Here is a 27,942-nt window from a genome sequence, read left to right as displayed (position 1 = left end):
CTCATCTAATGGACATCTTGACATCTCTTTTTTTTGACATTACCCAAGGTATGGTAAATCTTCCAAGATAAAACCATATGCTTTAACTTGCCTGTAGTTATTAAAACTTTCAAAGTATATATTCTTCAAACCAGCAATTCCATTTCTAAAAATATCTCCCACAGATCTACTTATAAGTAAGTATAGGTACAAGGCAGTTTATTGCAATATTGCTTGTAATAGCAAAAGTTGAGAGATATTTGAGTCTCTCAAGTGAGGAATGGATGAGTAATTGTGGTTGGCCCCACACCCCAAGAAACACCTGGGGTAACAGGCAAATTTGGCCTTGGAATACAGAATGAAGCAGGGCAATGGCTAATAGAGTTCTGCCAAGAGAACACTCTGGTCAGAGCAAACACCCTCTTCCAACAACACAAGAGAAGACTCTACACATGGACATCACCAGATGGTCAACACCGAAATCAGATTGATTATATCTTTGCAGCCAAAGATGGAGAAGCTCTATACAGTCAGCAAAAAGAAGACCGGGAGGTGACTGTGGCTCAGATCATGAACTCTTTATTGCCAAATTCAGACTTAAATTGAAGAAAGTAGGGGAAAGCACTAGACCATTCAGGTATGACCTAAATCAAATCCCTTATGATTATACAGTGGAAGTGAGAAACAGATTTAAGGGACTAGATCTGATAGACACTCTGTCTATGCCTGATGAACTATGGACAGAGGTTCGTGACATTGTACAGGAGACACGGATCAAGACCATCCCCATAGAAAAGAAATGCAAAAAAACAAAACGGCTATCTGAGGAGGCCTTACAAATAGCTGTGAAAAGAAGAGAAGCAAAAAGCAAAGGAGAAAAGGAAAGATAGAAGCATCTGAATGCAGAGTTCCAAAGAATAGCACGGAGAGATAAAAAAGCCTTCCTCAGCGATCAATGCAAAGAAATAGAGGAAAACAACAGAATGGGAAAGACTAGAGATCTCTTCAAGAAAATTGGATACCAAGGGAACATTTCATGCAAAGATGGGCTCGATGAAGGACAGAAATGGTATGGACCTAACAGAAGCAGAAGATATTAAGAAGAGGTGGCAAGAATACACAGGAGAACTGTACAAAAAAGAGCTTCACGACCCAGATAATCATGATGGTGTGAGCACTCACTTAGAGCCAGACATCCTGGAATGTGGGTCTTAGAAAGCATCACTACGAACAAAGCTAGTGGAAGTGATGGAATTCCAGTTGAGCTATTTCAAACCTGAAAGATGATGCTGTGAAAGTGTTGCACTCAACATGCCAGAAAATTTGGAAAACTCAGCAGTGGCCACAGGACTGGAAAAGGTCAGTTTTCATTCCAATCCCAAAGAAAGGCAATGCCAAAGAATGCTTAAACTATGGCACAATTGCACTCATCTCAAACGCTAGTAAAGTAATGCTCAAAATTCTCCAAGCCAGGCTTCAGCAATACGTGAACCGTGAATTTTCAGATGTTCAAGTTGGTTTTAGAAAAGGCAGAGGAACCAGAGATCAAATTGCCAACATCTGTTAGATCATGGAAAAAGCAAGAGAGTTCCAAAAAAACATCTATTTCTGCTTTATTGACTATGCCAAAGCCTTTGACTGTGTGGATCACAATAAACTGTGGAAAATTCTGAAGAGGTGGGAATACCAGACCACCTGACCTGCCTCTTGAGAAACCTATATGCAGGTCAGGGAGCAACAGTTAGAACTGGACATGGAACAACAGACTGGTTCCAAATAGGAAAAGGAGTTCGTTAAGGCTGTATATTGTCACCCTGCTTATTTAACTTCTATGCAGAGTACACCATGAGAAATGCTGGGCTGGAAGAAGCACAAGCTGGAATCAAGATTGCCAGGAGAAATATCAATAACCTCAGATATGCAGATGACACCACCCTTATGGCAGAAAGTGAAGAAGAACTAAAAAGCCTCTTGATGAAAGTGAAAGAGGAGAGTGAAAAAGTTGGCTTAAAGCTCAACATTCAGAAAACTGAGATCATGGCATCTGGTCCCATCACTTCATGGCAAATAGACTGGGAAACAGTGGAAACAGTGGCAGGCTTTATTTTCATGGGCTCCAACATCACTGCAGATAGTGATTGCAGCCATGAAATGAAAAGATGCTTACTCCTTGGAAGGAAAGTTATGACCAACCTAGATAGCATATTAAAAAGCAGAGACATTACTTTGCCAACAAAGGTCCGTCTAGTGAAGGCTATGATTTTTCCAGTGGTCATGTATGGATGTGAGAGCTGGACTATAAAGAAACCTGAGCGCTGAAGAATTGATGTTTTTGAACTGTAGTGTTGGAGAAGACTCTTGAGAGTCCCTTCGACTGCAAGGAGATCCAACCAGTCCATTCTAAAGGAGATCAGTCCTGGGTGTTCATTGGAAGGACTGATGCTAAAGCTGAAACTCCAATACTTTGGCCACCTCATCCAAAGAGTTGACTCATTGGAAAAGACTCTGATGCTGGGAGGGATTGAGGGCACGAGGAGAAGGGGACAACAGAGGATGAGATGGCTGGATGGCATCACTGACTCGATAGACATGAGTTTGAGTGAACTCCGGGAGTTGGTGATGGACAGGGAGGCCTGGCGTGCTGCAGTTCATGGGGTAGTAAAGATTCGGACACGACTGAGTGACTGAACTGAACTGAACCACACTCTTGAAATTCTGTGCATCCACTAAAAAGAATAGATTTGTGTGTATTGAGACACAGAGGTGTCTGTGTTATGTGCTCAGGTAAATTTTTAAAATGCATAACAGTACATATAGTATCCTACTCTTAAAAATCCTGTATGCATACAAGCAAAAGGTAGATTATGTATATGTATAGAAAGAGACCTGGAAGTACATATACTAAACTGTTACCAGTAGTTAGTCTCAGTAAGTAGAAGAGGTGGACTTTTGGTTTTCAGTTTATGTCCTTCTGTATTTTTATCACAAGGATATATTTAAATTTTTGAAATCTGAAATTTATCTGAAGGAGAAAAAAGCCAAGCCCTTGGAAGCCAAACTTTTCAGCCTAAACCCTGATTCAGTTCCTCTTCTCTCATCTTAACCTTTATAGTTTACCACAAGTGAGAACTATAGGTCCAATTCATTTTATCATTGAGAGTAGGTTCACAAATAAAGTTCTTTGTTTCTAGTTAGCTTGTTACAAAATTCAGGTTCTACATGTTGATTTTTTTTTTTTTAATACCAAGTTATGGCATCTGGGTAAAGTCTGGCTTGTTTGTTCAAGCATTTGCTGAACATTTGTGAAGTCCCCATGGTGTGCCAAGCACTGGGGAATTCAGACATCCTAGTCTTCTACCTGATGGTTCCCTCCTCTTCTGTTTTAGCCCCAGTGGTTGCATTTAGGACTTTCCAGTGCTCATATGCTCATTTATGTTTAAAAGGCGATCCACTTAAACTTAATTGCAATTAAGTTGCAATAGTTCACACACTATATGTGAATTTTCACCACTTTTTACCTTCTGCATGTAAATATTTCCCTAAAATGGACATCTCTTTTTAACCTCTACTTTTCTAAATAACAGGGATGGGAGATGATTTAGCAATGGAAAATATTGAGGGGGCATTGGGGGAGAATGTTTGCATTTACAATGGAAAGGGGATATTTGTGAAAGAGTTGATATTTGTGAGCAAAAACATATGTCAATCACTGTTGGAGAGCAAAAAATATGATACATAATCCTGTTCCAAAGTGTATGTATAATGTATAAATATTTTTAGAATTAAAATATTTATATCTCTCTCCAGAGAGAAAGTGGCTGGATCATATTATCTCTTTGAAGTTCTAGTTCTGTAGATTCAAGCATTTTCTTTAGAAAGCCATTTAAAAATTGTGATGAGAAGATGTTTAGACTAAGATTTATCTTACACATATGTGCAGGATCGATATTTCTGAAACTGCATTCTTCAGTATGTTGTGCCTTCTGCTTCTTAAATCTGTGAATCACAACTTTAAATAAAAGTTTTATGTGGGGTCATTAAAATATGAAGGGGATAGAATAATTCTGCTGGTAGTTTTTGTTATATTATTTGAAAGTAATTTGTATGAGTATCTTCATGATTTTTTATAAGAGTACATTTCCATTTTTGAAACTACAGACTCCATCTTGAAAAATTTTCATTTTGAGCTTCATTGTTAAATTGTATATTATCATCTTTTTATGCATTTCACCAGCCTATTATAATCTTACAGTGTTTCATTCTTCCCAGAGTAGACCAAGGGAACAGCTGCCTGCTTATCATTGGTTGGGCTCTTCAAGGAGTGGGTGGTGGAGCTAATCAACAGGCATTCTTATCAGCAGAGCCCTGTCTCTCCTCTGAACTGTGGGTGTCAGCCTATTAATTCTCCACTAAACTTTAAGCATTTGGGGACAATTATGTCTCACGTTGGAGCTCCCTGGGCACTTTTTTCCAGAGATAATTAAATTTAAAACTTGAAAGATAATTGATCAAGCAGGAGCAAGTATATCAAATACTAGTATCAAATACTGAATATAAGGATGTCTAACACAGTTCCTTGTTTTGTAAGAGGTGGAATAATCTGGTTGGCAGAAAGTAACTCCTATTTTGCAGTTAGCACAGATGTTCTGGACCTTTCTTTTTTCAAACAACAAAAATAAGCAAGTGAAAACCAAGAATAAAAGAACTATATATTATAAAATATATTATTATGGAAAGGAATGGTAGTGTAACACCCTAATTCTGCACATGGGAAAATGAAAGTGTACATGGTAGTTTTTTTCAGAATAATAAAAGCCAATGGTTGTATAAATAAGTGAACATATATGCTCTTTTCCTTATTTGTTCTTTATTGTCACATATCAAGTAAGCTGTTCAGTTTTTTGTCTTCTGAGTCATTATTCTACTGGCTTTATGTTCCACAGACATTAATATGTCAAGAGAATTTTAGCACACAGAAATTTGTGTTCCCATTTTACCTTGATGAGTGGCTTATCTCATGTTCTTCTTGTAGGGATTTGACCAGCTCCGACTTGAAGGATTGCTCTGTGACGTGACCCTGATGCCAGGGGACACAGATGATGCCTTCCCTGTGCACAGAGTCATGATGGCCTCTGCTAGTGATTACTTCAAGGCTATGTTCACAGGTAGCTTGCCTTCTAAACTCTACTTTCATATTAAAACAATAAGAAAAATAAGTGTTTAAATCTTTTCATTGCTAGAGGAAGATTCAGTGCTTTTGTTCCGTGTCTTTACAAGAAGAGTTTAAAAAGAATAGATACCCAGTATGTGTGTGGGTGGGTGGTGCTTTTCTAACTTGGAAAATGGATACACCCTTTTTATACCTCTGTCTACCTTTCTTTCATAGCTTTGCTTTTCCAGACACATATCTGAATGGGCCATCAGAGACTAATACAATGTCACTAGTACAATCTCTAATCCGTCAAAAGATCTGAAGTGCCAGGAGAACATTTTGGAGGCACTTGCATCATATACCACCTCCATTAGTATAGAGATATTCCTTTTTAAGTACTCTCTTTTAACTGTAAAATATGCAGAAGCTTGACTCAGATACTAATGCTTACACAGAATAAAATTTTCCCTGATTTTATTGCATCTAATTAGCAACAGAAGTGAGTTTGACCTTAATTAAATTATCCACCTTCATTTAATTGAGTGTCTTTATTTAAGGTGGGATGAAAGAACAAGATTTAATGTGCATTAAGCTTCATGGCGTGAGCAAAGTCGGTTTAAGGAAAATTATTGACTTCATTTACACTGCAAAGCTTTCTCTTAATATGGACAACCTTCAAGACACACTGGAAGCTGCCAGTTTTCTACAGATTCTGCCGGTTTTGGACTTCTGCAAAGTTTTTCTCATATCTGGGGTAAGACATTTTCAAATCAAATCTTTTCCTGTGATGAATAGTATTGTGGCCTGAAACTAACTGGCCTTTAGAGAGAGATGTCATCTACTGTATGGTTTGGAAGCAGGTTCAGGAGAAAACAGTGCAGGTGCATTTTTACAAAATAGAACCATTTAAAAAAGCCTTCTGTGTCATCCAGTGACATTAGACAGTAATAAGGGTTTGATAGCAATAAAATCCTTAGCATGTTTGATAATGTTATATATTGTAATCCAGTTTTATTCTGCTTAATGATTTTATACAAGCAGGTTTTTTAAATGGAGTTCTATGGGAAAGTCATCTGAGGTTCTAGAAGTCTTTTAAGATATACTCAAGTCATTTTTTTCTTCCTTTAAATATGGGACCTAGATCTTGAGAAGAACTAACACCTATGTGTAAATCTTTTTGATTCCATGGCAACACATCACCTACTAAGTCGTTTACAGCATATTTTAATAGATAATAGAGGACACATACAACCACCAGACACTGAACTTCCTTATAGTCACCCACTTGCTTTGGATAGTGCCTCATTTTGGTTGAGACCCTTAATTAATAGTACTTAATACTTCCATTTATAAACTCTTAACCTTTATTTACACTGATCTTAGCAACATGTGGCTGTCCTGAGGCAAACTAGGTACAGTGTCATGATTTCCTTGAAACTAATGAGTAGCTACAGACACTGTTGACCTAGTACCCATTGTCTGTTATTCAAGTTCAGTACCTATCACTTGAGATGCTGGTTGTGATCAGTTCCTTAGTCTGAATGAAAAGAACCAAACTGGGTAAAGCTGATTTCTTAAGTTATAAAAATATGCATTTCTCAAAATAACAATATTAGAAAATAAGTTTGTTCTGGATAAGTCTATTTAAAGCACATTTATTTCAAGATGACATCATAGCAAATTTCCTGTAATTAGAATGTTGGTTCCTTAACTTCCTTGAAGCATTTATTATAACTGTATGTTTTTACCCTTTGGAAAATGTCTTTATTTTTATAAACACTTAATATTGTCTTAAAGATTATAATCTTCATTTCGAGTATCTCTGCAGAGATACTAAAGCCCATTTCTAAAGGAGAAGAGACATGTCCCTGACAAAGCTTACTTTTAGTGTAGCTTACTCCCATTTTAAAACATTCTTGCCTATGAGCTTTTTCTTAGTACCATACTATTTTCTTATCTTTCATCTTGTTTGCTTAGGATATGTCTATGTGATTTTACATTGGAAATCTTCCTTCTCAGAATCCATGGTAATTTTTGAGAAAAGTTGGTGGGTTATTAGTTTACGGATTATATAAAATCTAACTTTTCCTTTATCCTTCTTTCATGCATTCCATATCTTAGTTAAATATTTAGGCTTTACTCTATTATCCCTTTCTCAGCAATCAAGTAAATCAGGAAAAACAGTAGCCCTGGGTGCCTTTCCTATTTATAAGAACTGAAAGTGTCAAGATAATATAAATATTTTTCAAAGGTAAATATGTTTTCCATTTTCCCACAGGCTCAGTTATTATAGATAATTTAAAAATATAACAATTTTGCAACCATGTACTTAACCCAACTGTATTGAGGAAATAGATTTGTGTTCTTAATGATATAGTGTGATTATAGTTCGTATAACCAAAACACTTCCTGGGTTTGAATTTCTGGAAAGAAAAGTTAGCTTTGAACACAATTCTTTTCTATCTGTTCTTAACCACTTGTGTGGATGAAGAGGAGCAGTGGTATATAGAAGATGAATCAGCATGTCATCCACAAAACCTTTATATGTTAATTTTGAATGATAATTTTAAATACGATAGTAATTGGCATATACATACTACTACACATAAATAAATAATAAGAACCTACTGTCTAGCACAGGGAACTCTACTCAATACTTTGTAATAACCGATATGGGAATAGAATCTAAAACAGTGGATATATGTACATGTATAACTGATTCACTTTGCTGTACAACAGAAAGTAACACAACATTGTAAATCAACTAGACTCCAATAAAACGAACAACTCTGTATTGCTAAAAATACCGCCAAACCCCAAATACAGTGATAAAGCCACATTTGCCTTTGGTCGGTTAGCCATCCATTCTCTGTAAGGGAGCATCACGCTCAGCAGAACAAGAACCTTGCGCTCTGACCTTTGCCTTCTTTGCAGCAATACTTTTCTTTTAGGGTTGTAACTAGTATTAGGGGCTATAAGACCTATAGACCCTAATTTTGTTCTTGCTATGCTATTTTCTTGGTAGTTATAGAAAAAGAGGACTATGAAAAGAAAACAAAAGGATGACAGTGAAGGATATAATGCAGAGTTGGTAAAATTTTCTGTAAAACTAAAAATATTATCATTTATCATGGACATAATAAAAAATTACCTTTGTTTTGTTACATACCTACAAAAATTACATTAGCTTTTGTCCTTATGACATTGCATAACTACAGCATGCTAAATTCCATGTGGCAGTCCCCTGATTTAAAAACAAGTTGTAGTCAAATTTTTTATCATTTGTTTGCTGTTTGGAAATTGTACCATCTAGCATTTTCCCCACGGTATTACTATTATGGAGGATTACAGGCTAGCCTGTAAAACCCAATTTAATGTCAGGTTACTGAAATAGAACAATTTGCAATTGAACTGGAAAAAATTGAAATTTAAGTTTACAGTTATACAGAGTAAACAGCAGGATGAAGGTGAGCAAGAAATCATTTTCTTTTTACATAAAAGCATATCTAATCAGAGAATGAAACTTCTCTGTGCTTTAGACTCAGTGTACTTTCTTTAAACTCATTTTTTTAAGTGTTTATTTTTTTTCTTGATACAGGTCTATCATTGGTTCCACCTGTACATTTATTGTCACTGATCGGGTTGGGGAGCTCACAGTGCAATGTACAGAAATTATTGAGGTGACTGGGGTCATGAAAAGTGGGAGACAGTAGAAAACAAGAGAGGCACATTTGTTGGAGAACAAAGGAATTCTCTAAGGGAACAATGAAGGGAATCAGAGAAAGTTATTGGAAAAGATAGCTTCTTTTGCTATTATGTGACCATAGCAGTAGCAAGGATGTCTTTTTGAGGAATGTTCTTTTTGGGAAAGAATGTTCTTTTTGATGTAAGGATTTCCTGTATAGTACATGCATTTGACATTCTTTCTTTCATAAAGACTGGATTTACCCATTAAGCTTAATTAACATGTCTTTCCAGGTAATGTTTTTGCTTTGGGGGAAGCTCAGTGCAAATTAGAGAAAAAAATTCATGGGTAATTTTAAAATGAATCAAAACTGTTTCTCTCCCCATTAAACCAGTCTTGTTTTTCTTCTTGTCAAGGCTGATACTCAGCAAGTAGTACCCAGATACCAGTTGTTTATGGTTGAGTATCTGTTCTGATTAGTTGGTACTCGAATATTCTAAATATCATCCCTGCATATAACTTTAATCAGCCCATTCTTGCCTATCCGGGATTCTGTAGGGAAAGAAGAGTCTCACTCAGCCTGGGCCTAAACCAACTCATCCCCCCAAAAACCATTATGATAACTATTGCATCCACCAGGGCAAGTGCATTCAAAGTGCAAAGGAATAAGAAAATAGGATTCGCCAAGCTGGACACACCCTCAAAATTCACCTCAAATGGTGTCAATCATCTGAAGAGAAATAAGACCGGGAGAGAAAGGTTTTAGTTTTCTTATCATCCCTTTGTTCTTCTTACCCAAAGGCCCCTTTCTTGTGTCCTGTGATATTCTCATCTGTGGAAGGAAGCTTGGGAGAAGATACCTGTTATGTACTGTATCCCTCAAAGTAGCTTGTTTGACTGCTTCCCAGTCGTTTTCTGTGAACGTGCTTTCTCTCTTTGCATTGGTTGTACTTGAGGTCAGGGTGTTATTTTAATAAACCAGATAGCACCAAGGAGAATTTGGTACACTGAATGTCTGAAGAGCACCACCCCACTGCCCAGATTTACCAGTGAATTTCTTAGTGTTTGCTCTTCCCTTGAGAGGACGAAAAGCAGATAGTCATTTGCTTTTTTTTTTCTAAATGGAAATTTATTTGTATAAGACACTGAACTTCAACAACGTAACATCACAGATTACTGATGAAACCTGTCATTAAAATATCAAATTATGTTAATCACAGCATTAGGTACATCAGGTGTGATTTGGACAACTTAATATTGCAGCAATGAGTACCAGTATGCTAATGAAAATTGAAAATCATGATGCTTAGAACTGCCTTTAGGATGACCATGAAGGTTCTACTGTAATCAGTAGAATAATTTATAAATTATATCAAGGAAACTTAAATGTGTACTTGATTGTTTTTTAAAATAACGCTGTTGGTTCTCATAAGAAGTTGGGAAATTTTGTCCTTTTTTGCTTCTCTATCCTTTAAAACTCTAATATAATTACCTGGCTTAACTTCTTTAATGACTCTTCTTTGGAATTTTGGCCAGGGTATGTATTCAGATGAAATTAGAGTTCTTTCTGCTTATGATGTATTTTTTAATAAGCTTTAAATTCATATTTTACAGTTTTGAAATGTATTATGTACCTGAATTGCAGTATATATTATGTTACTGTACATATTCATTATTTTGTAATGTCTAAGGTTAAATGTTTGGGACTATGCTAGCTGAAACACTTTTAAAAATCATGACTGAGAATGGATTACAATGAGCTATAATTGAATAATCTTGTATTTTTCCAAAACTTGTTTACTGTTATTCCATCATTTTTGATCTGCTTATATTAACTGTTATTCTACACTGTGCTTCTACAGTCCCTATGGTCTACAATTAATTTTTTTTAATTTTATTTTATTTTTTAACTTTACAATATTGTATTGGTTTTTCCATACATCAACATGAATCTGCTACAGGTATACACGTGTTCCCCAAATTTTTTAGCTTTGATTGCATGTACTTCATAAAAATTAATTTCCTGTTACATGTTTTCTTATCTGAGTCTCATTTTAAAATTAATAAGACTCTAGTAATCTGCTGTGTTAATTCAGCAGATATTCTGTTTTTAGTTGTATCTATCATCACATCTTTAATGTTTAAATTGCTGATAATCATGGCATTTAACCTTTGTTATATACCCACAGTGTGGTAGCTGTGGTACATGAGCTATAAAAAATACTTAGTCCTTGTATCAAGAAGATGACTGTTCAGAAGGTTATGAAATACCATTCTCTGGTGGTCATTTTTTAAAGGAAAGAGTAGGCAGCTAGCTATATTAGCTAGGCAATCTGTCAAGGTTTTCCCATTCCTGAGAATCTGTATATCTGATATATAGAAGGGATTTTCAAAATGCCCTTAAATACAAGGTAGTTTTTTTTTATCCTCTTGTTTTAAAAACTGTTTCCTTATTGAATGATACTGAAGAAGGAAAAGAGGAAGGAACTGAATATCTTGATCCCAGTTCTGAATTACACAGATTGGTTTCTAATCTTTAATCTCGGTTTATATTCCAGTTCCAGTTCAGTCACTCAGTCGTGTCTGACTCTTTGCGACCCCATGAATCACAGCACGCCAGGCCTCCCTGTCCATCACCAACTCCCAGAGTTCACTCAAACTCATGTCCATCGAGTCAGTGACGCCATCCAGGCATCTCATCCTCTGTCGTCTGTCCCCTTCTCCTCCTGCCCCCAATCCCTCCCAGCATCAGAGTATTTTCCAATGAGTCAGCTCTTCGCATGAGGTGGCCAAAGTATTGGAGTTTCAGCTTTAGCATCAGTCCTTCCATTATATATGCTATAAATTTAGAATTAATTTTGGTGACTAACAGCCAATGCTATTATTTTGCCCATTTAAAATATAGTCTTGGTTGTTTTAATTTTTTTATTTGTAATCAATCATATCAGTGATGATAAGAATCTGCGTACTCAGGAAATATATTTGTGCTTTCATCAATGTTTGCTTATCCATATTAGCAAACATCTTCAAAAATGAAAATTACTTTTGCTTTTGGGGAAGGACTATGTCTTACCCCATAAAGTAGGTCTATTACCCCAAACAGGAATTCCTTCCACCTGGGGTGATTTGGGCAATGAGGTATTAATTGTAATTTTATTTACACAACTTTAAAATTGTGTCAGACACCAACCTGCCACCCCTAAAAGTGGATTAAAGTGTACTTTTTATTAACCAAGTTATCGAATAGTATTAAACTGTGTGTTTGAAAAGGCCCATAAGTTGTTCATTTATTTTTCCTAGTCCTCCTGTGTTACAATTTATTTTCGGTATTTTAAAATACATAGGTACTAAGTATAATAACAATTTTAAATTGTTGATTTTTGTGCAGCAAATCAGTGCCTAAAAGAGTTCAAATTCTTCTTGAGTAATTATCTATGAAAATAGCAACATGTGTGTGTATGTGTTGGCCTTCAAACTTTCAGTGGTATTATGTCATAACTCGGCTGTGACTTTATGCAGAGGAGTCATGATTTTCATCTCATTTCAGCTTTTCAATAACAAGATGATAGAAGGATTAGCCAATTTTCTCTTATCCATCTGCCAGTCGGTTAACAATACAGGGGCATCAGTGAGCTTTATGTGACATTTGTGAACACACACCCTGACAAAATTAAGCAAAAAAATCCAGTGAGTCCTTTGCCTGTGACTTGTCTCTGTGTTTGTACATACACACACACACACACATACAATTACAAAGAGATTTGTATGGCAGGCTTGTTTTTGTGATTTATGCTTTACATATTTGCTGATTTGATTTTCCTAATTTTCACTTTTGACTAATTAGCCCTTAGAACATTGAAAAGACTTCCTGCCAAAGATGGGCCTCTCCATAGCTTCTCTCCTTTTCATGACTTCTGGTTTTGCTTTATTTTACTCTGTGCTGGGGAGATTTGAGGGGCTAACGGGGACTCCAGGCAGAGCTGGAGTATGATGAGAGTAAGAGGGTAGCTAAGGAAAACTGTGGTGCCAGCCATCAGCATACTTACTGGAAACTAAACTACATGAATAATTTGATACAAAAACACCCATTCCATTCCTCAAGAAAGTGATTTCCTTGATTCTATTTCTACATAAATAATATGGAAAATAAATTCACCCTAGGAATAATGGCCCTATTAAATTATCTTCACTATAAGCAATAACTTTTGAAGGAATCAAAATGAATGATAGTGATGAATGATGATGCCTGTTGACATGAAAGAAATATAGGGATCAGGTACTAGAGCTTTTCTGTTTGTGGATCTGCTAGCTGAGTTGCTTTTAAGAATCATGACTGAAAAGTGAATTGAGATGATTCATTATAGAATTGCTTTCTATTTTTGCAGAACTTCCATCTGGCCAGAACTTTCTTAGTATTTGCAGGGTAGTGGTGAGGACACATTTTTGAGGAAAGAAAATAATTATGTTGGCATAGTCAAGTTATACCATTGTTTCTTAGAGTAACTTTCCATCTACTGACTCTGAACAAGCATTTTCTTTTAGTCTCCTTTCTATTGGATTAGGTAAGTGTGGTTTGTGAATTCTCTTTAAATAGTTAATATATGGAGAAAAGAATCTTAATTTTCATCTATATGGACAGTAAAAAGCACATTTACTCTTATTCTAGAGCAGGTATTTATATATCCAGGTATGAGTGCCATGAAAGTAGTTGGGTTTTAATTATTATTCTTTTTTGGATTGGCTTAATAGGTCACTTTAGACAATTGTGTTGAAGTTGGGCGGATTGCCAATACCTACAATCTGACAGAAGTGGATAAATATGTTAACAGTTTCGTCTTGAAGAATTTTCCTGCGTTGCTGAGCACTGGGGAGTTCTTGAAACTCCCTTTTGAACGTCTTGCCTTCGTGCTTTCCAGTAATAGCCTTAAGCATTGCACTGAACTTGAGCTCTTTAAGGCTACCTGTCGCTGGCTACGCCTGGAAGAGCCTCGGATGGACTTTGCTGCAAAGTTAATGAAGAACATACGATTTCCACTGATGACACCGCAGGAGCTCATTAATTACGTGCAAACAGTGGATTTCATGAGAACTGACAATACGTGTGTGAATCTCCTTTTGGAAGCCAGCAATTATCAAATGATGCCATATATGCAGCCAGTGATGCAGTCAGACAGGACTGCCATTCGGTCTGACACCACTCATTTGGTTACACTAGGAGGAGTGCTGAGGCAGCAGCTGGTTGTCAGCAAGGAATTGCGCATGTATGATGAAAAGGCCCATGAGTGGAAGTCCTTAGCCCCCATGGATGCCCCAAGGTACCAGCATGGCATTGCCGTCATTGGAAATTTCCTCTACGTCGTTGGAGGACAGAGCAATTATGACACAAAAGGAAAAACGGCAGTTGATACAGTCTTCAGATTTGATCCACGATACAATAAGTGGATGCAAGTTGCATCTCTAAATGAAAAGCGCACCTTCTTCCACCTCAGTGCCCTCAAAGGATACCTGTATGCAGTTGGTGGACGAAATGCAGCTGGTGAACTGCGTAAGTGTGTGTATGTCTATTAAGCACAAAGACTAATTTCTTTACCCCCAGATTCTAGTCAGATCATAAAATAAGCAGTTTTATAACATCAAACACCAACAAATGTTGCCAGAAATTTATTTTAAACTGTTTTTCTTAGAAAATGTCAGAGACTATCTGAGCCTATATTGTTGGCCACACTACAAATATATCAATATGTGGCAGAATATTTTACTGGTGCAATATCCATGGTTTTCATCGTAAAGGTTTAACTGAAAAGCATATTCTGCTAATTTAAATTCTAATGGAATCTTGGACAGAACTTTGACATGTTTCCTCATTTTACATTTTTAAAAGCCCACAGAATATTTCAGTGAACAGGTTAAAACCCTTCCTTACAGGGCACTGACTTCTATAGTTGGTCCTTTTATGTAATCTGTTACCTATCCTAGGCCACACAGTAAGATGATTTTCTTTATCTACTAAATGTTTAAAGTTCAATATTATCCAGATTTTATTTACCATGAGTATTATATATAACTATTAGTCTCAAAACTCATTCTCATGTAAACTGAGCTGGTAAACTTGATTATTTGACGGTCCCTTCTTGGTCTTCCTAATCTAAAATCAGTCACTGATCTTAGATCAATAACAGAGACCAATACTTTGGCTATGTAAATTAACACTAATTTTGTTATTTTAGATAAAATTGGAATAAGGTAGCTGTCCAAAAAGAAGTCAGGAAGATCTCATTTTATATCAGGTTTTACATATCTGTCATTACCATCGTTTGGTCTTTTCTTCACCCATCTTCCTTTATTCTCTATTCTAAATAGAGTCCTTGGAGTTGACCAGTATTCTAGGCTCCATAAACCTGGGGAAGTTTGAGATATTGGCATTGGCTCTGGATAAATTCAGAGTAATTATCATAATCTTTTTCTTCAGTATTCTAAAAAGTAGAAGGTGATCTCAGTTCAGTTCAGTCACTCAGTTGTGTCCGACTCTTTGTGACCCCATGAAGCACAGCACTCCAGGCCTCCCTGTCCATCACCAACTCCCAGAGTTTACCCAAACTCATGTCCATTGAGTTGGTGATGCCATCCAAACATCTCATCCTCTGTGGTCTAGTGGATTTGAAAATAAGCTATTTGTTGGAGATAAAAAGATCTGCTCTCAGCTCTTATCCTTTTCAGCTTATCAAGCTCTTTCTTGTTAGTGACATGGTCTTAATGTTACTGATGTTTTCTACCCATGTTTTTTTTTTTTTTTTCCCTTGTCGTCACAATGATATTTCTTCTAAGGCCAGACTTCCCAGATTGTTGGACTAGCTTTCAGAATCATGAAGCAGACAGGTTTTCCAGTGTATTTTAATAATCAGACTTCTAAAAGCACTTGACACATGAATACCCTTCATGTAGAGCTGTCCTTTCCTCAGTTAACCCACACACATTATTTACATGTTATTATACTCTTTTAAATTTATGGTATCTTAAAATAAGCAGAAGAGGCAACTGCATTTTCATAAAGGGATGTATGATTATACTGTGGATACAAACCCTCATTATCAAAAGAGAACTATAATTCCATTGAGGCCAACTACTTAGTATTTCTTTTCCTTTGAAGAAATTATCTCCTAGAATCTAGAAGTGACTAAACTTTTGTAGAAAAGGATTGCTTCCCTTAAAATTAGCATACCCAGCAAATCCATTCTGTGTTACATATTGTTTTAATTGTTTTTGGCTGTGCCACACAGTATATAAAATCTTGGTTCCCTGACCAGGGATTAAATCCATGACTCCTGCATTGGGAATGCAGAGGCTTATCCTCTGGATGACCAGGGAAGTCCCTATGGTACATATTTTAAGTTAAAATATATGGGAAGTTTTTTTTAAAAAATCATGTGATTGACTTATTAAGTACACTTCAGTTGAGAGTCTTGATTCCAGGAGAATCTTCAGGCCCAAAAGAGCCATTACATAAAACTAAGGAGCAAGAAGCTTCATATTTTTTTTTCTGACTCACCCCACACCTTTGAGTTCCCCCTATTTTATACCCACGTAGAAGTAAGAAGTAGACAGACACAACTCGTCACATTCTGTATTGTTGAGGTGAGCAAACCCAGTGTAACCCGTCCAGAGAAACATTATCAGTGTGCTCTCCTGCTCCGTTGTTGTTGTTCAGTTGTTGTTCAGTCGTGTTCGACTCTTTGCAACCCCATGGACTGCAGCATGTCAGGCTTCCCTGTCTTTCATCATCTCCCAGAGCTTGCTCATGTCCATTGAGTCAGTGATGCCATCCAACCATCTCATCCTCTGCTGCCCCCTTCTCCTTTTGCCTTCAATCCTGCTCTGTAAATGGTTTTTAATGGAAACCCCCTCCCTCCACTCCACTCTAACATCTGTTGTAATAACTTAATATTCCCACCTTAACTGATTATGTTGACATATTCATATGTCAGTATAAATAGAGAAGGGGATAGGAATGGGTGTCAGGAAAAATGGATTGACAGGTAAATCATTTCACAGTTTAACCGGTTCATTAGTATCAGTACATCATTTATTCTTTATATACACAATAATCACTGCCTCTGTATAATGATGAAAAGAAGACAGTGGCAGCATCTACAAGACATTTTAGATCATTTAAGTGGATTTGCCCTTTTAAAATCTTTCCATGGAGTGTATGGACCCAAGCCCATAGTCCATCAAACAATAATAATAGTGTTTGTGTGTTAGAGCCTGATTTATTGCTAAAATATAATTCCTTAGAAATGCTACTTTCTTTTGACATTGGAAACAATGGGAAACTGGGGAAAGCTTAGAGTAGCTGTCACTTAAGAGAAAAAGGAGTCAGTTATTTCTGGTATCTTTCAAAATTGCATCATATAAGAAATCAATCTTTCATTGAAGTTTTCTGTATTGAGGAGAAATGTGACAGCTCAGGTATCTTTCACTGCAGTTTAATATTAATAAGTCAAAGTTCCAAATAATGAAGTAACCCTTTGTTAAATTTTTCCAAATAAATATACAATAAAAGTACTGAAATTTATCAGATACCTCCATATCCCTTAATAGATTTGCAGTTTCTTTATTAAGTGACATATTACTAACTGGCACTCTAGGATTCTAGAGACCATCCCCACTTTCTGAGAGCCCTCATTATGCAAATAATTTTCTTCAGGACTAATCTCTTTCCTAATCTCAAAGAACAGGTAAATTCTGAACTCCAGTGTAATCACCTGAGAATATCAGAGTCCCTGAGATACGTGAAACAGCCAACCTAACTGAATTTCTTAAATTAGAGAGGATCTCTAATTTACATACCAGGCCACCAGACTACTGAAGATGATTCTCTAGAATACACAGTACAGTGCCAGGAAGGAAATCTTCTTGATTTTCCAGGCTATAGGATCTCTGTCACAACTAATCGGCTCTGCCATTGTGTTGTGAAAGCAACTTTAGACAGTTTGTTTATAAACAAATGAGTGAGGTTGTGTTCCAATAAAGCTTTATATATGAACACAGAAATTTGAATCCCATATAATTTTCATATTACACAAAATATTTTTCTTTGATTTTTTTTCCAGCTATTTAAAAATGTGAAAGCAATTTGTGTTTCTATCTTGTGGGACATACAAAAGCAGATGACATACTGGATTTGGCTTAAGGTTGTAGTTTGCCTGACCTTCCCTGTTCTAGATTTTCCCAATTACCTCATTACCATTCCCACCTGTCATAGACTGTGATGGACTCACTGCTCTGTGGCTCCAGCTCCTTGCTTGCTCATCTCTTGTTGCCTCCCCCGTCAATGTGGTTGATACTAACATCTTGTTGCTTTGTAAATATGGAAAATAGAAATAAGGATATAAATATATACTTGTTAATTACATGTATTCTATTTTAAAACAATATATTGATTTTACTAATGACAATAACAATCCTACCTGGAGAAAGCCAAAGGTTGACAATAAGGATTAAAAGATGGGAAAAGCTAAAGGAGATGGGTTATCTAGCTGGAAGAAGACAAATTTAGGGATCAGTTCAGTTTAGTCACTCAGTCGTGTCCGACTCTTTGTGATCCCATGGACTGTAGCACGCCAGGCCTCCCTGTCCATCACCAACTCCTGGAGTTTACTCAAGCTCATGTTTACTCAAACTCATGTTTACTTAAACTCAAGCCAGTGATGCCATCCAACCATTTCATCCTCTGTCATCCCCTTCTCCTCCCGCCCAATCTTTCCCAGCATCAGGGTCTTTTCCAGTGAGTCAACTCTTCACATGAGGTGGCCAAAGTATTGGAGTTTCAGCTTCAGCATCAGTCCTTCCAATGAATATTCAGGACTGATTTCCTTTAGAATGGACTGGTTGGATTTCCTTGTTGTCCAAGGGACGCTCAAGAGTCTTCTCCAAAACCTCAGTTCAAAAGCATCAGTTCTTCAGGGCTCAGCTTTCTTTATAGTCCAACTCTCACATCCATACATGACGACTGGAAAAACCATAACCTTGAGTAGACAGACCTTTGTTGGCAAAGTAATGTCTCTGCTTTTTAATATGCTGTCTAGGTTGGTCATAACTTTCCGTCCAAGGAGTAAGCGTCTTTTAATTTCATAGCTGCAGTCGCCATCTGCAGTGATTTTGGAGCCCATAAAAATAAAGCCAGCCACTGTTTCCACTGTCTCCCCATCTATTTCCCATGAAGTGATGGGATTGGATGCTGTGATCTTAGTTTTCTGAATGTTGAGCTTTAAGCCAACTTTTTCACTCTCCTCTTTCGCTTTCATCAAGAGGCTCTTTAGTTATTCACTTCTGCAATAAAGGTGGTGTCATCTGCATATCCGAGGTTATTGATATTTCTCCCAGCAATCTTGATTCCAGTTTGTGCTTCATCCAGCCCAGCATTTCTCATGATGTACTCTGCATATAAGTTAAATAAGCAGGGTGACAATATACAGCCTTGACGTACTCCTTTCCCAATTTGGAACCAGTCTGTTGTTCCATGTCCAGTTCTAACTGGTGCTTCTTGACCTGCATACAGATTTCTCAAGAGGCAGGTCAGGTGGTCTGGTATTCCCATCTCTTTCAGAATTTTCCACAGTTTGTTCTGGTCCACACAATCAAAGGCTTTGGAATAGTTAATAAAGCAGAAGTAGATGTTTTTCTGGAACTCTCTTGCTTTTTTGATCCAACAGATGTTGGCAATTTGATCTCTGTTTCCTCTGCCTTTTCTAAATCCAGCTTGAACATCTGAAAGTTCTCGCTTAACGTACTGTTGAAGCCTGGCTTGGAGAATTTTGAGCATTACTTTGCTAGTGTGTGAGATGAGTGCAGTTGTGCAGTAGTTTGAGCATTCTTTGGCATTGCCTTTCTTAGGGGTTCCAATGAAAACTGACCTTTTCCAGTCCTGTGGCCACTGCTGAGTTTTCCAGATTTGCTGGCATAAAGTCCAGATTGCTGGACTTTCACAGCATCATCTTTTAGGACTTGAAATAGCTCAACTGGAATTTCATCACCTCCATTAGCTTTGTTCTTAGTGATGCTTCCTAAGGCCCACTTGACTTCACATTCCAGGATGTCTGGCTCTAGGTGAGTGATCACACCATTGTGATTATCTGAGTCATGAAGACCTTTTCTGTACAGTTCTTCTGTGTATTCTTGCCACCTCTTCCTAATATCTTCTGCTTCTGTTGCTGCTGCTACTAAGTTGCTTCAGTTGTGTGTGACTCTGTGCGACCCCAGAGATGGCAGCCCACCAGGCTTCCCCATCCCTGGGATTCTCCAGGCAAGAACACTGGAGTGGGTTGCCATTTCCTTCTCCAATGCATGAAAGTGAAAAGTGAAAGTGAAGTCGTTCAGTCATGTCTGACTCTAATGACCCCATGGATTGCAGCCTACCAGGCTCCTCCATCCATGGGATTTTCTAGGCAAAAGTACTGGAGTGGGGTGCCATTGCCTTCTCCACTGCTTCTGTTAGGTCTATACTATTTCTGTCCTTTATTGTGCCTATCTTTGCATGAAAAGTTCCCTTGGTAACTCTAATTTTCTTGAGGAGATCTCTTGTCTTTCCCATTCTGTTGTTTCGCTCTATTTCTTTGCACTGATCACTGAGGAAGGCTTTCTTATCTCTCTATTGTTTGAAACTCTGCATTCAGATGGGTATATCTTTCCTTTTCTCCTTTAAGTTTTGCTTCTCTTCTTTTCATAGCTACTTATAAGGCCTCCTCAGACAACCATTTTGCCTTTGCATTTATTTTTCTTGGGGATGGTCTTGATCACCGCCTCCTGTACAATGTCACGAACCTCCATCCATAGTTCTTCAGGCATTCTGTTTATCAGATCTAATCCCTTGAATCTGTTTGTCACTTCCACTGTATAATCGTAACGGATTTGATTTAGGTCATACCTGAATGCTCTAGTGGTTTTCCCTACTGTCTTCAATTTAAGTCTGAACAAAGGAGAAGCCCCAGCAAGACAGTAGGAGGGGCAAAATTGCATTTAGAATCAAACCCCATACCTGCCAGAGGTGCTCAGAGGGCTCAAACATACCTTGTACGCATCAGGGCCCAGAGACCCCACAGAGACTAAGGCAATTTAGGGATGATGAACTATTATATACTTGTTGTGTTATTGGTGCTTAATAACCATCTTACCCTTAAAGGGCTCCTATATGAGAAAGTATAGATGGATTCTTATAACCCCCATTACCCAAAAAAAAATGCAGTTAACTCACTGATAGAAGAATAGCATTATCTTTCTACGTAGGAAGATTTTAATAATCATGAAGAGTGAATAGCTATTCAACTTCTAGCTCTCCTTTAAAAAATAAGAGCAAACTAATGGAAACTACTTCAAAATAGATTGAATTAGACATTAGAAAAGACTGTAACAGTCTAGAAATTTCAAAGTTCAAGAGAGAATTCATTAAGAAAAGCATGAAACTATAATAAAACCTATCCTTTGACATCAAATAGATGGAAAAGATGATGTCCAGAAGTCATTAAAACCCTTTTACTGAAAGGATGTGTGATTGGACTATATTCCTTTATCAAATAAAACCCTACTATTAACTACTTTGCTGATGCCAGTCAATGTAGTAGATCCACTATAAGTGTAAAGAGGGTGCTACTGATATACATTCAGTAGGATTTTGTTTGTCAGTTAGGTGAAAGCCATGCTGACGGCAAATGGAACTGAACACTCAAGAAGACATCCAGTGATTGAAAATAATCACAAACAGTATTAGAGCAGTTTTAGCTTGTCATTCATTGTGGCAGTAGTCCTTATTTTGGGGAAAGATTTTGTAGAATGTTGCTACCTGATGAAAAGATTTAGAAAAAATAGAGTTGGTAAGGTTCCAAGCCCAAAGCAATGAACAAAACTAACAAGAGATTAAAAAAAAAAAAAATAGTAAAAACCTTTGAAATAAGACTGAAAATTCAAAACTAAAGTAGAAAAGGAAATCAGTAATGGGATATAAGAAGTGGTATAATATAGGTTTTGTTAGAGGAGAAGTAAATAGTTTGTTTAGTGAATTTGATGAAATTATTGAAAAGAGAAAATTAATCTCTTCAATCTGTCTCTAGTTTTGCCTGTTCTCACAGTAGTATTATTTTTTAAATAGGAAAACTTGTTCAAAAGATGACTTATCAATTAGGGTTGCATTTTGCTGCATGGCATCCCACTCCAGTACTCCTTCCTGGAAAATCCATGGATGGAGAAGCCTGGTAGGCTGCAGTCCATGGGGTCGCTAAGAGTCGGACACGACTGAGCGACTTCATTTTCACTTTTCACTTTCATACATTGGAGAAGGAAATGGCAACCCACTCCAGTGTTCTTGCCTGGAGAATCCCAGGGATGGGGGAGCCTGGTGGACTGCTGTCTGTGGGGTCGCACAGAGTCGGACACAACTGAAGTGACTTAGCAGCAGCAGCAGCAGCAGCAGCAGCAGCAGCAGCAGCAGCCAAGTTTTATTCCAGTGACTTGATCAAATAGCCCCACTCTGTATCCTCCTACTTGCATTCCATTGCCTACAAATATGTCATGCCATCAATTCCAGCTTCACAGGACCTGCAGGAACCTGCAGATTTGAATTTTATTTTGAGTTTGGCACAGTGCTTTCCTGAGCAGTGTTGTGATTCTCTTAGTAAGAAACAAGCAGGGTTAGTGGAGACAAGCAGTTGGATTAACAAGTGGCAGCATCTGCAATAAAAAGTATAAACTTTTCAAGTCAATCCTAATTTTGTGCTGTTGATCAGAGACCTCCTAACATCCCTATTCTGCCTTTTAAAAAAGATTACATTTTTTATCTGTCTAGACTGTCATTGGTTCTAGTCTTGATGTTATAACAGATTGATAGTTAAATAAGTTGAGGTCACTTCTCAAATACTCTGTGTTAAGGATGAAAATTTATTGCTGAGAGGAAGTACCCCTAATAAAAATTTTATTATGCTGCCAGTCATCTTCAAGTTAGAGCAGTACTGGCTGCAGTGGTAAACTATTGGCTTTAATGTATAAATACTGAAAAATTATTGTCTGTGTCAATTTTGTAGTCTTGGTATGAAATAAACAATAGGCATCAAAACATACACCAGGCAGTGTGCGTAATTTCATTATCAGCTTAAACTTTTGCTTCGTATCTGTTAACCTTTGTTTCCTATATGGTGTATCATATAGAATCAAAGTGTTTTTCTTCCTTGTAATTTTTTTCATCTTTTCTTCCCACATATTTAGAGCAAAGAAATGGGAGAAGTATCAAATTTTAAAGATGGAACAAGATCCTAGAAGAAAAGAAAGTCTAGTGATTTCTGCAGTGACAGAAGTGTGTTATATTATTACATTAAATAGTCTGATATAACATGTCTCAATATATTAACAATTCATATTAATTGCAAAATCTCAATAATTAATATCTGACCCCCAAGAATATCTCATACCTAAATAGAAATATTTCAGTTATGAGGATATTATTATTGTTCCACCTAAGGGAAAAATAATTTATTGCTAAATTTGAAATTATAAATCATATTTTAAAATCCATTCATTCTTCTTTTTTATTTTTTAAACAACAGCTACAGTAGAATGTTACAATCCGAGAACAAACGAATGGACCTATGTTGCCAAAATGAGTGAGCCCCACTATGGCCATGCTGGAACTGTGTATGGAGGCGTAATGTATATATCAGGTAAATAATTGCAAATGCAATTCATATAATACATAGATTTTTACTATGTTGCCATCTTTCCATATAGTGTTAATAATCCAGGAAATGGATAATCAAAATATAGTTGTAGGTTTTAGAATGTATTTTTGTGTACATTTGTATGTAATGAAAAATCCCATGGGCGGAGGAGCCTGGTAGGCTGCAGTCCATGGCATTGCTAAGAGTTGGACACGACTGAGCAACTTCACTTTCACACATTGGAGAAGGAAGTGGCAACCCACTCCAGTGTTCTTGCCTGAAGAGTCCCAGGGATGGGGGAGCCTGGTGGGCTGCCGTCTATGGGGTCGCACAGAGTTGGACACGACTGAAGTGACTTAGCAGCAGCAGCCTTTGGTATTATAAAATTTTATAAGACTAGCAGCCAGCCAATCCTACTGTAATACTTAGAAGAAATTGGTAAGTTTTCAGCTTCTCCAACGTGCCTTTCAGCCCCCTTAGTCCACAGTCTAATACTCTAATAACCACCATTCATAGTCTCTATAACAAGCATTAATTCATTTCTGTTTAGAATTCGGCTAAACTCCATGAGGAAATATATCATTATATAACATGTGAGCTCTACTGTGCACAAAACTTGCTTCCAATATACATATAATGCATAATAATATTCATTTTCTCATTTGTGCTAGTCACTCAGTCGTCTGATTCTTTGTGACCCCGTGGACTGTAGCCCACCAGGCTCCTCTGTCCATGGAATTCTCCAGGCAAAAATACTGGAGTGGGTTGCCATTTCCTTCTCCAGGGGATCTTCCCGACCCAGGAATTGAACCCAGGTCTCCCGCATTGCAGGCAAACTCTTTACTGACCTAGCCACGAGGGAAGACCTAATTCAGTGCAACCCATAACATGTTTCTCTTGTCCTGAGTATTATATTGGGTTCTACTGTGGTGTCATTGCATAAATAATTCTGTGTTGATTACCTGTATTTCGGCCACATTCACATATATTTTTCTAATAAAAAATTCTGAAAAGACTACAGTTGGCTCAGTGTTACAGTAACACAAACTGTTAGTGTTCAAATCATCCTTATGTAGAATGTAGAAATGAGTCCTATTTTAATGTTATGTTCACTTCCAGTATTTGGATTTGACTCTGATAGGTTCTTGCCATTTGGCCCTGACAGAGTCTACCTCTGACAATTTTCCCTCTTTTGAAGGTCGGCCAGTGCCAAGCCAGCAGCTACATTATTAGAGAACAAAGGCATTAAGGTGATGTTTGTGGTCTGAGTCTCTGAACGCTGCCTTAATGAAATCTGTAATCAAGAAGGATCAGTGAAAGGCCTTTAGTGTGTGATTGGCAGGTTTCTGGTGTGAAATTTATGAGCAAACTATGGGACGTCTTATATTGAAAGAGCTTTCCAGGAAATGATATGTTCCACTAATCAATGATTTACACCATCTACCTATTTTATGTGTGTGGCTGCTATGCTATTATAATGAGAGCTGCAATTTCTCTGGTGGGAAAAAATGACATTCGAATTGTTCTAGTGGTGATTTGGCATAACTAGCATATATTACACAAATGACCTTCCCAGTCAAGAGTAGGCTGGAAGCCACAGCTGATTTTCAAACCAAACAGCACTGTTTTGTTTGCTGGGAACTCAGTGAAGTACAGAAGAAAATATAGAAAAGAAGAAAAAAACCAACAACCTAGTGATGGCCATCTGGCCCCCAGATAGTAGAGCTTTGAATGATGTGGCTGAAGCTTAGTTTAGTTTTCTCCCTAATCTGCAAACACATAGTTTGATATTTTCATTGTACAGACTGATTGAAATATGATCTAAAAATATGTTTTATAGATGTTATGGACTCAATAGATCAGCAACAAATCACTGTACATACAAAATTCCAGGTATATTCAGCATTCTAATTCTTTAAATTTTTAAGAGAGGACAGGTCTACAAAAACAGTTCTGAATATTCATGTAAGCCTGTATAGTTGCATAACACTTTTGACTTTTCCAAAGCATTGTTATTTATTTCAATTCATAGTCAAAATCCTAACTCGAGAACTAGAGTGGCCATTCTTAACTGACAAATGAGGAAGGGAACACCTAGCATTTAAAGAGCAGCAGGAGTGAATGATGCTTTGTAGATGGGATTTACTGTAAACTCAACTTGAAAAGTAGCCAAAATATATTTTCGTTCTGTAAAGCCTCTTAAATCCCTTGGGTCTCTGAGAAAGTCATTACAATAATATAAGCTACACTTTTGTTCTTTAAGGAGAGGAAAATATTATTTTCTTTATTTTTAATCCAAAGAAAGTTGTTATAGCGGGCAGACATGTATAAGAACACACTTGATAAACTCTAAAATGTCATAATATGTGGCTAGAAGTTAATTATCTGTGACAGAGAGCCTTCTATTAACTTTTGCATTTTCATATTAATCTGTTTACCTCCCACCAATAATTTTCATTCTTTAGGAGGAATTACTCATGACACTTTCCAAAAGGAGCTCATGTGCTTTGACCCTGATACTGACAAATGGATCCAGAAGGCGCCAATGACCACTGTCAGAGGTCTGCATTGCATGTGCACTGTGGGAGAAAGGCTCTACGTCATCGGCGGCAATCACTTCAGAGGAACCAGTGATTATGACGACGTCCTAAGCTGTGAATACTACTCACCGATCCTTGACCAGTGGACCCCAATTGCTGCTATGTTAAGAGGGCAGAGTGATGTTGGGGTCGCTGTCTTTGAAAATAAAATCTACGTGGTTGGTGGGTATTCGTGGAATAATCGTTGTATGGTAGAGATCGTGCAGAAATATGATCCAGATAAAGATGAATGGCATAAGGTATTTGATCTCCCAGAATCCCTGGGTGGCATCCGAGCTTGCACACTCACGGTTTTTCCACCTGAAGAAACCACACCATCACCTTCTAGAGAGTCCCCTCTTTCTGCACCATAAGATCGTCCCTGCAACTAAGATGCTGTAGTCCTATCTTTGCAGTGTGTCATGAATCCTCTTCTTTTGCCCCCTCCCCTTAAGTAGTGTATGTTAGGATTATCCTCCAGTAATTGATACAAATATTGGAAAAAAAGACATTGATGTTCTTTGTGCTGTTTGTTTGGCTTCGAGTGTTTATAAAGTGGTAACAAACCATTCTGGAAATATATCCCATAGAAGCTGATATTTAACATACAAGAAAAAAAAAGTATTGTCTATAAGATGTTTCTTCAGTACTTTTTGATGCTGTGTACTGGGTGTAAGGTGTTTGTCATCTTACATTAGAAAAGCCCAAAAAACCAAGTTAAAAGGTGGATTATAGTAAGTGTGCAACTGTGCTAACTAGGCTTCAAAGTAAAAAGTTTTCCTTTCATCTTTGACTGTGAGATGTTAAAGGGAGACAGCTAGTTCCAACAGGAGACACCAGACAAAAGGTTGCCAACTCGCATGAGCTACCTGCCTCTTTCCATAAAGTATTTTTGACATATCTGTCAGCCCTCCTGTCTGTGGGGGTGCATTGAAAACACATCCAATTTCTTAGATGCACAGGAGAAATAATCATTGAAATTCACCAATCTTAATTTTAAAAGAACAGCATGACCCCTCAACTTGTAAACAAGGGTTTGGGGGTTTTTAAGTGTGTAAAAATACATGCACACATATATGTCAAAAAGGAAATTTTAAAAAATTGACTAGAATGTCAAATTAATGCAAAAAAATAAATACTTTTAAATTTCTTCCAAAAAGCAGCTTCAGTTAAAATGGGAATTCAGTATGCACATACTGAATGCACATATGTAGAATCATACTGAATTTAGGTGGACGAGGGCTAGAAATTTTGAGCAACTAAATTTGTCATTTGACCAGATTTTTCCCTCCAAAACTGTATTCTACACCTTCTCCTTTGCTGTTGCGATAACTTACATATTATATGTATTCTGTATACTCAGTTCGTAAGATTATTTAGCACACAATATAGCAGCTTCATCTGGTGAGCTGCTTTTGCTCAGTGAATTCAATTTCCATGTTCTATCTTTTTTGTTCAATAAAAAACATTTGATGTCATTTTGGTGTGAGATATTCTATTATTGTCTGATTTGACTTCCTTTTATTAAATATCTTTTTTTTTTTTTTAGTGTGCCAAGATCTAAATGATCAGAACTTAAGAGTACTGAACAGCTTGGATTACTGAATACTATTATCTTTCATTCAAGGAAGAAAGAATTTGACCAGGTCCAGCTTCATTGGTGAAAACTCTTGTTGGTTGTTTTTGAGGAGTCATTGGGTTAACCAAAAAGTTCATTCAGTTTTTTCATATCCATCTTACAGAAGTCTTTGGCCAACGCAAAATAGTCTGCAATGCGGGAGACCTGGGTTCGATTCCTGGGTTGAGAAGATCCCCTGGAGAAGGGCAAAGCTATTCACTCCAGTATTC

General features: G+C 37.2%; 1 protein-coding gene across 6 annotated transcripts in view; it reads left to right on the top strand.

Annotated features, from left to right (window-relative positions):
• KLHL13 (kelch like family member 13) overlaps window positions 1-27,572 on the top strand; it is a 197,090-nt gene extending 169,518 nt beyond the window's left edge. For all 6 annotated transcript variants that reach the window (XM_061407946.1, XM_061407947.1, XM_061407948.1 and 3 more), the window contains 5 exons: window positions 5,012-5,144; window positions 5,689-5,885; window positions 13,566-14,361; window positions 23,405-23,518; window positions 25,981-27,572. In XM_061407946.1, the coding sequence (XP_061263930.1) occupies window positions 5,012-5,144; window positions 5,689-5,885; window positions 13,566-14,361; window positions 23,405-23,518; window positions 25,981-26,468 (1,728 nt within the window). In that variant the 3' untranslated portion in view covers window positions 26,469-27,572. The remainder of the gene's footprint in view (window positions 1-5,011; window positions 5,145-5,688; window positions 5,886-13,565; window positions 14,362-23,404; window positions 23,519-25,980) is intronic.
• The last annotated feature ends 370 nt before the right edge of the window (window positions 27,573-27,942 follow it).

Source organism: Bos javanicus, chromosome X (assembly GCF_032452875.1).
Source record: "Bos javanicus breed banteng chromosome X, ARS-OSU_banteng_1.0, whole genome shotgun sequence".
NCBI lineage: Eukaryota > Metazoa > Chordata > Mammalia > Artiodactyla > Bovidae > Bos > Bos javanicus.
This window is presented reverse-complemented; position numbering and strand designations above follow the sequence as displayed.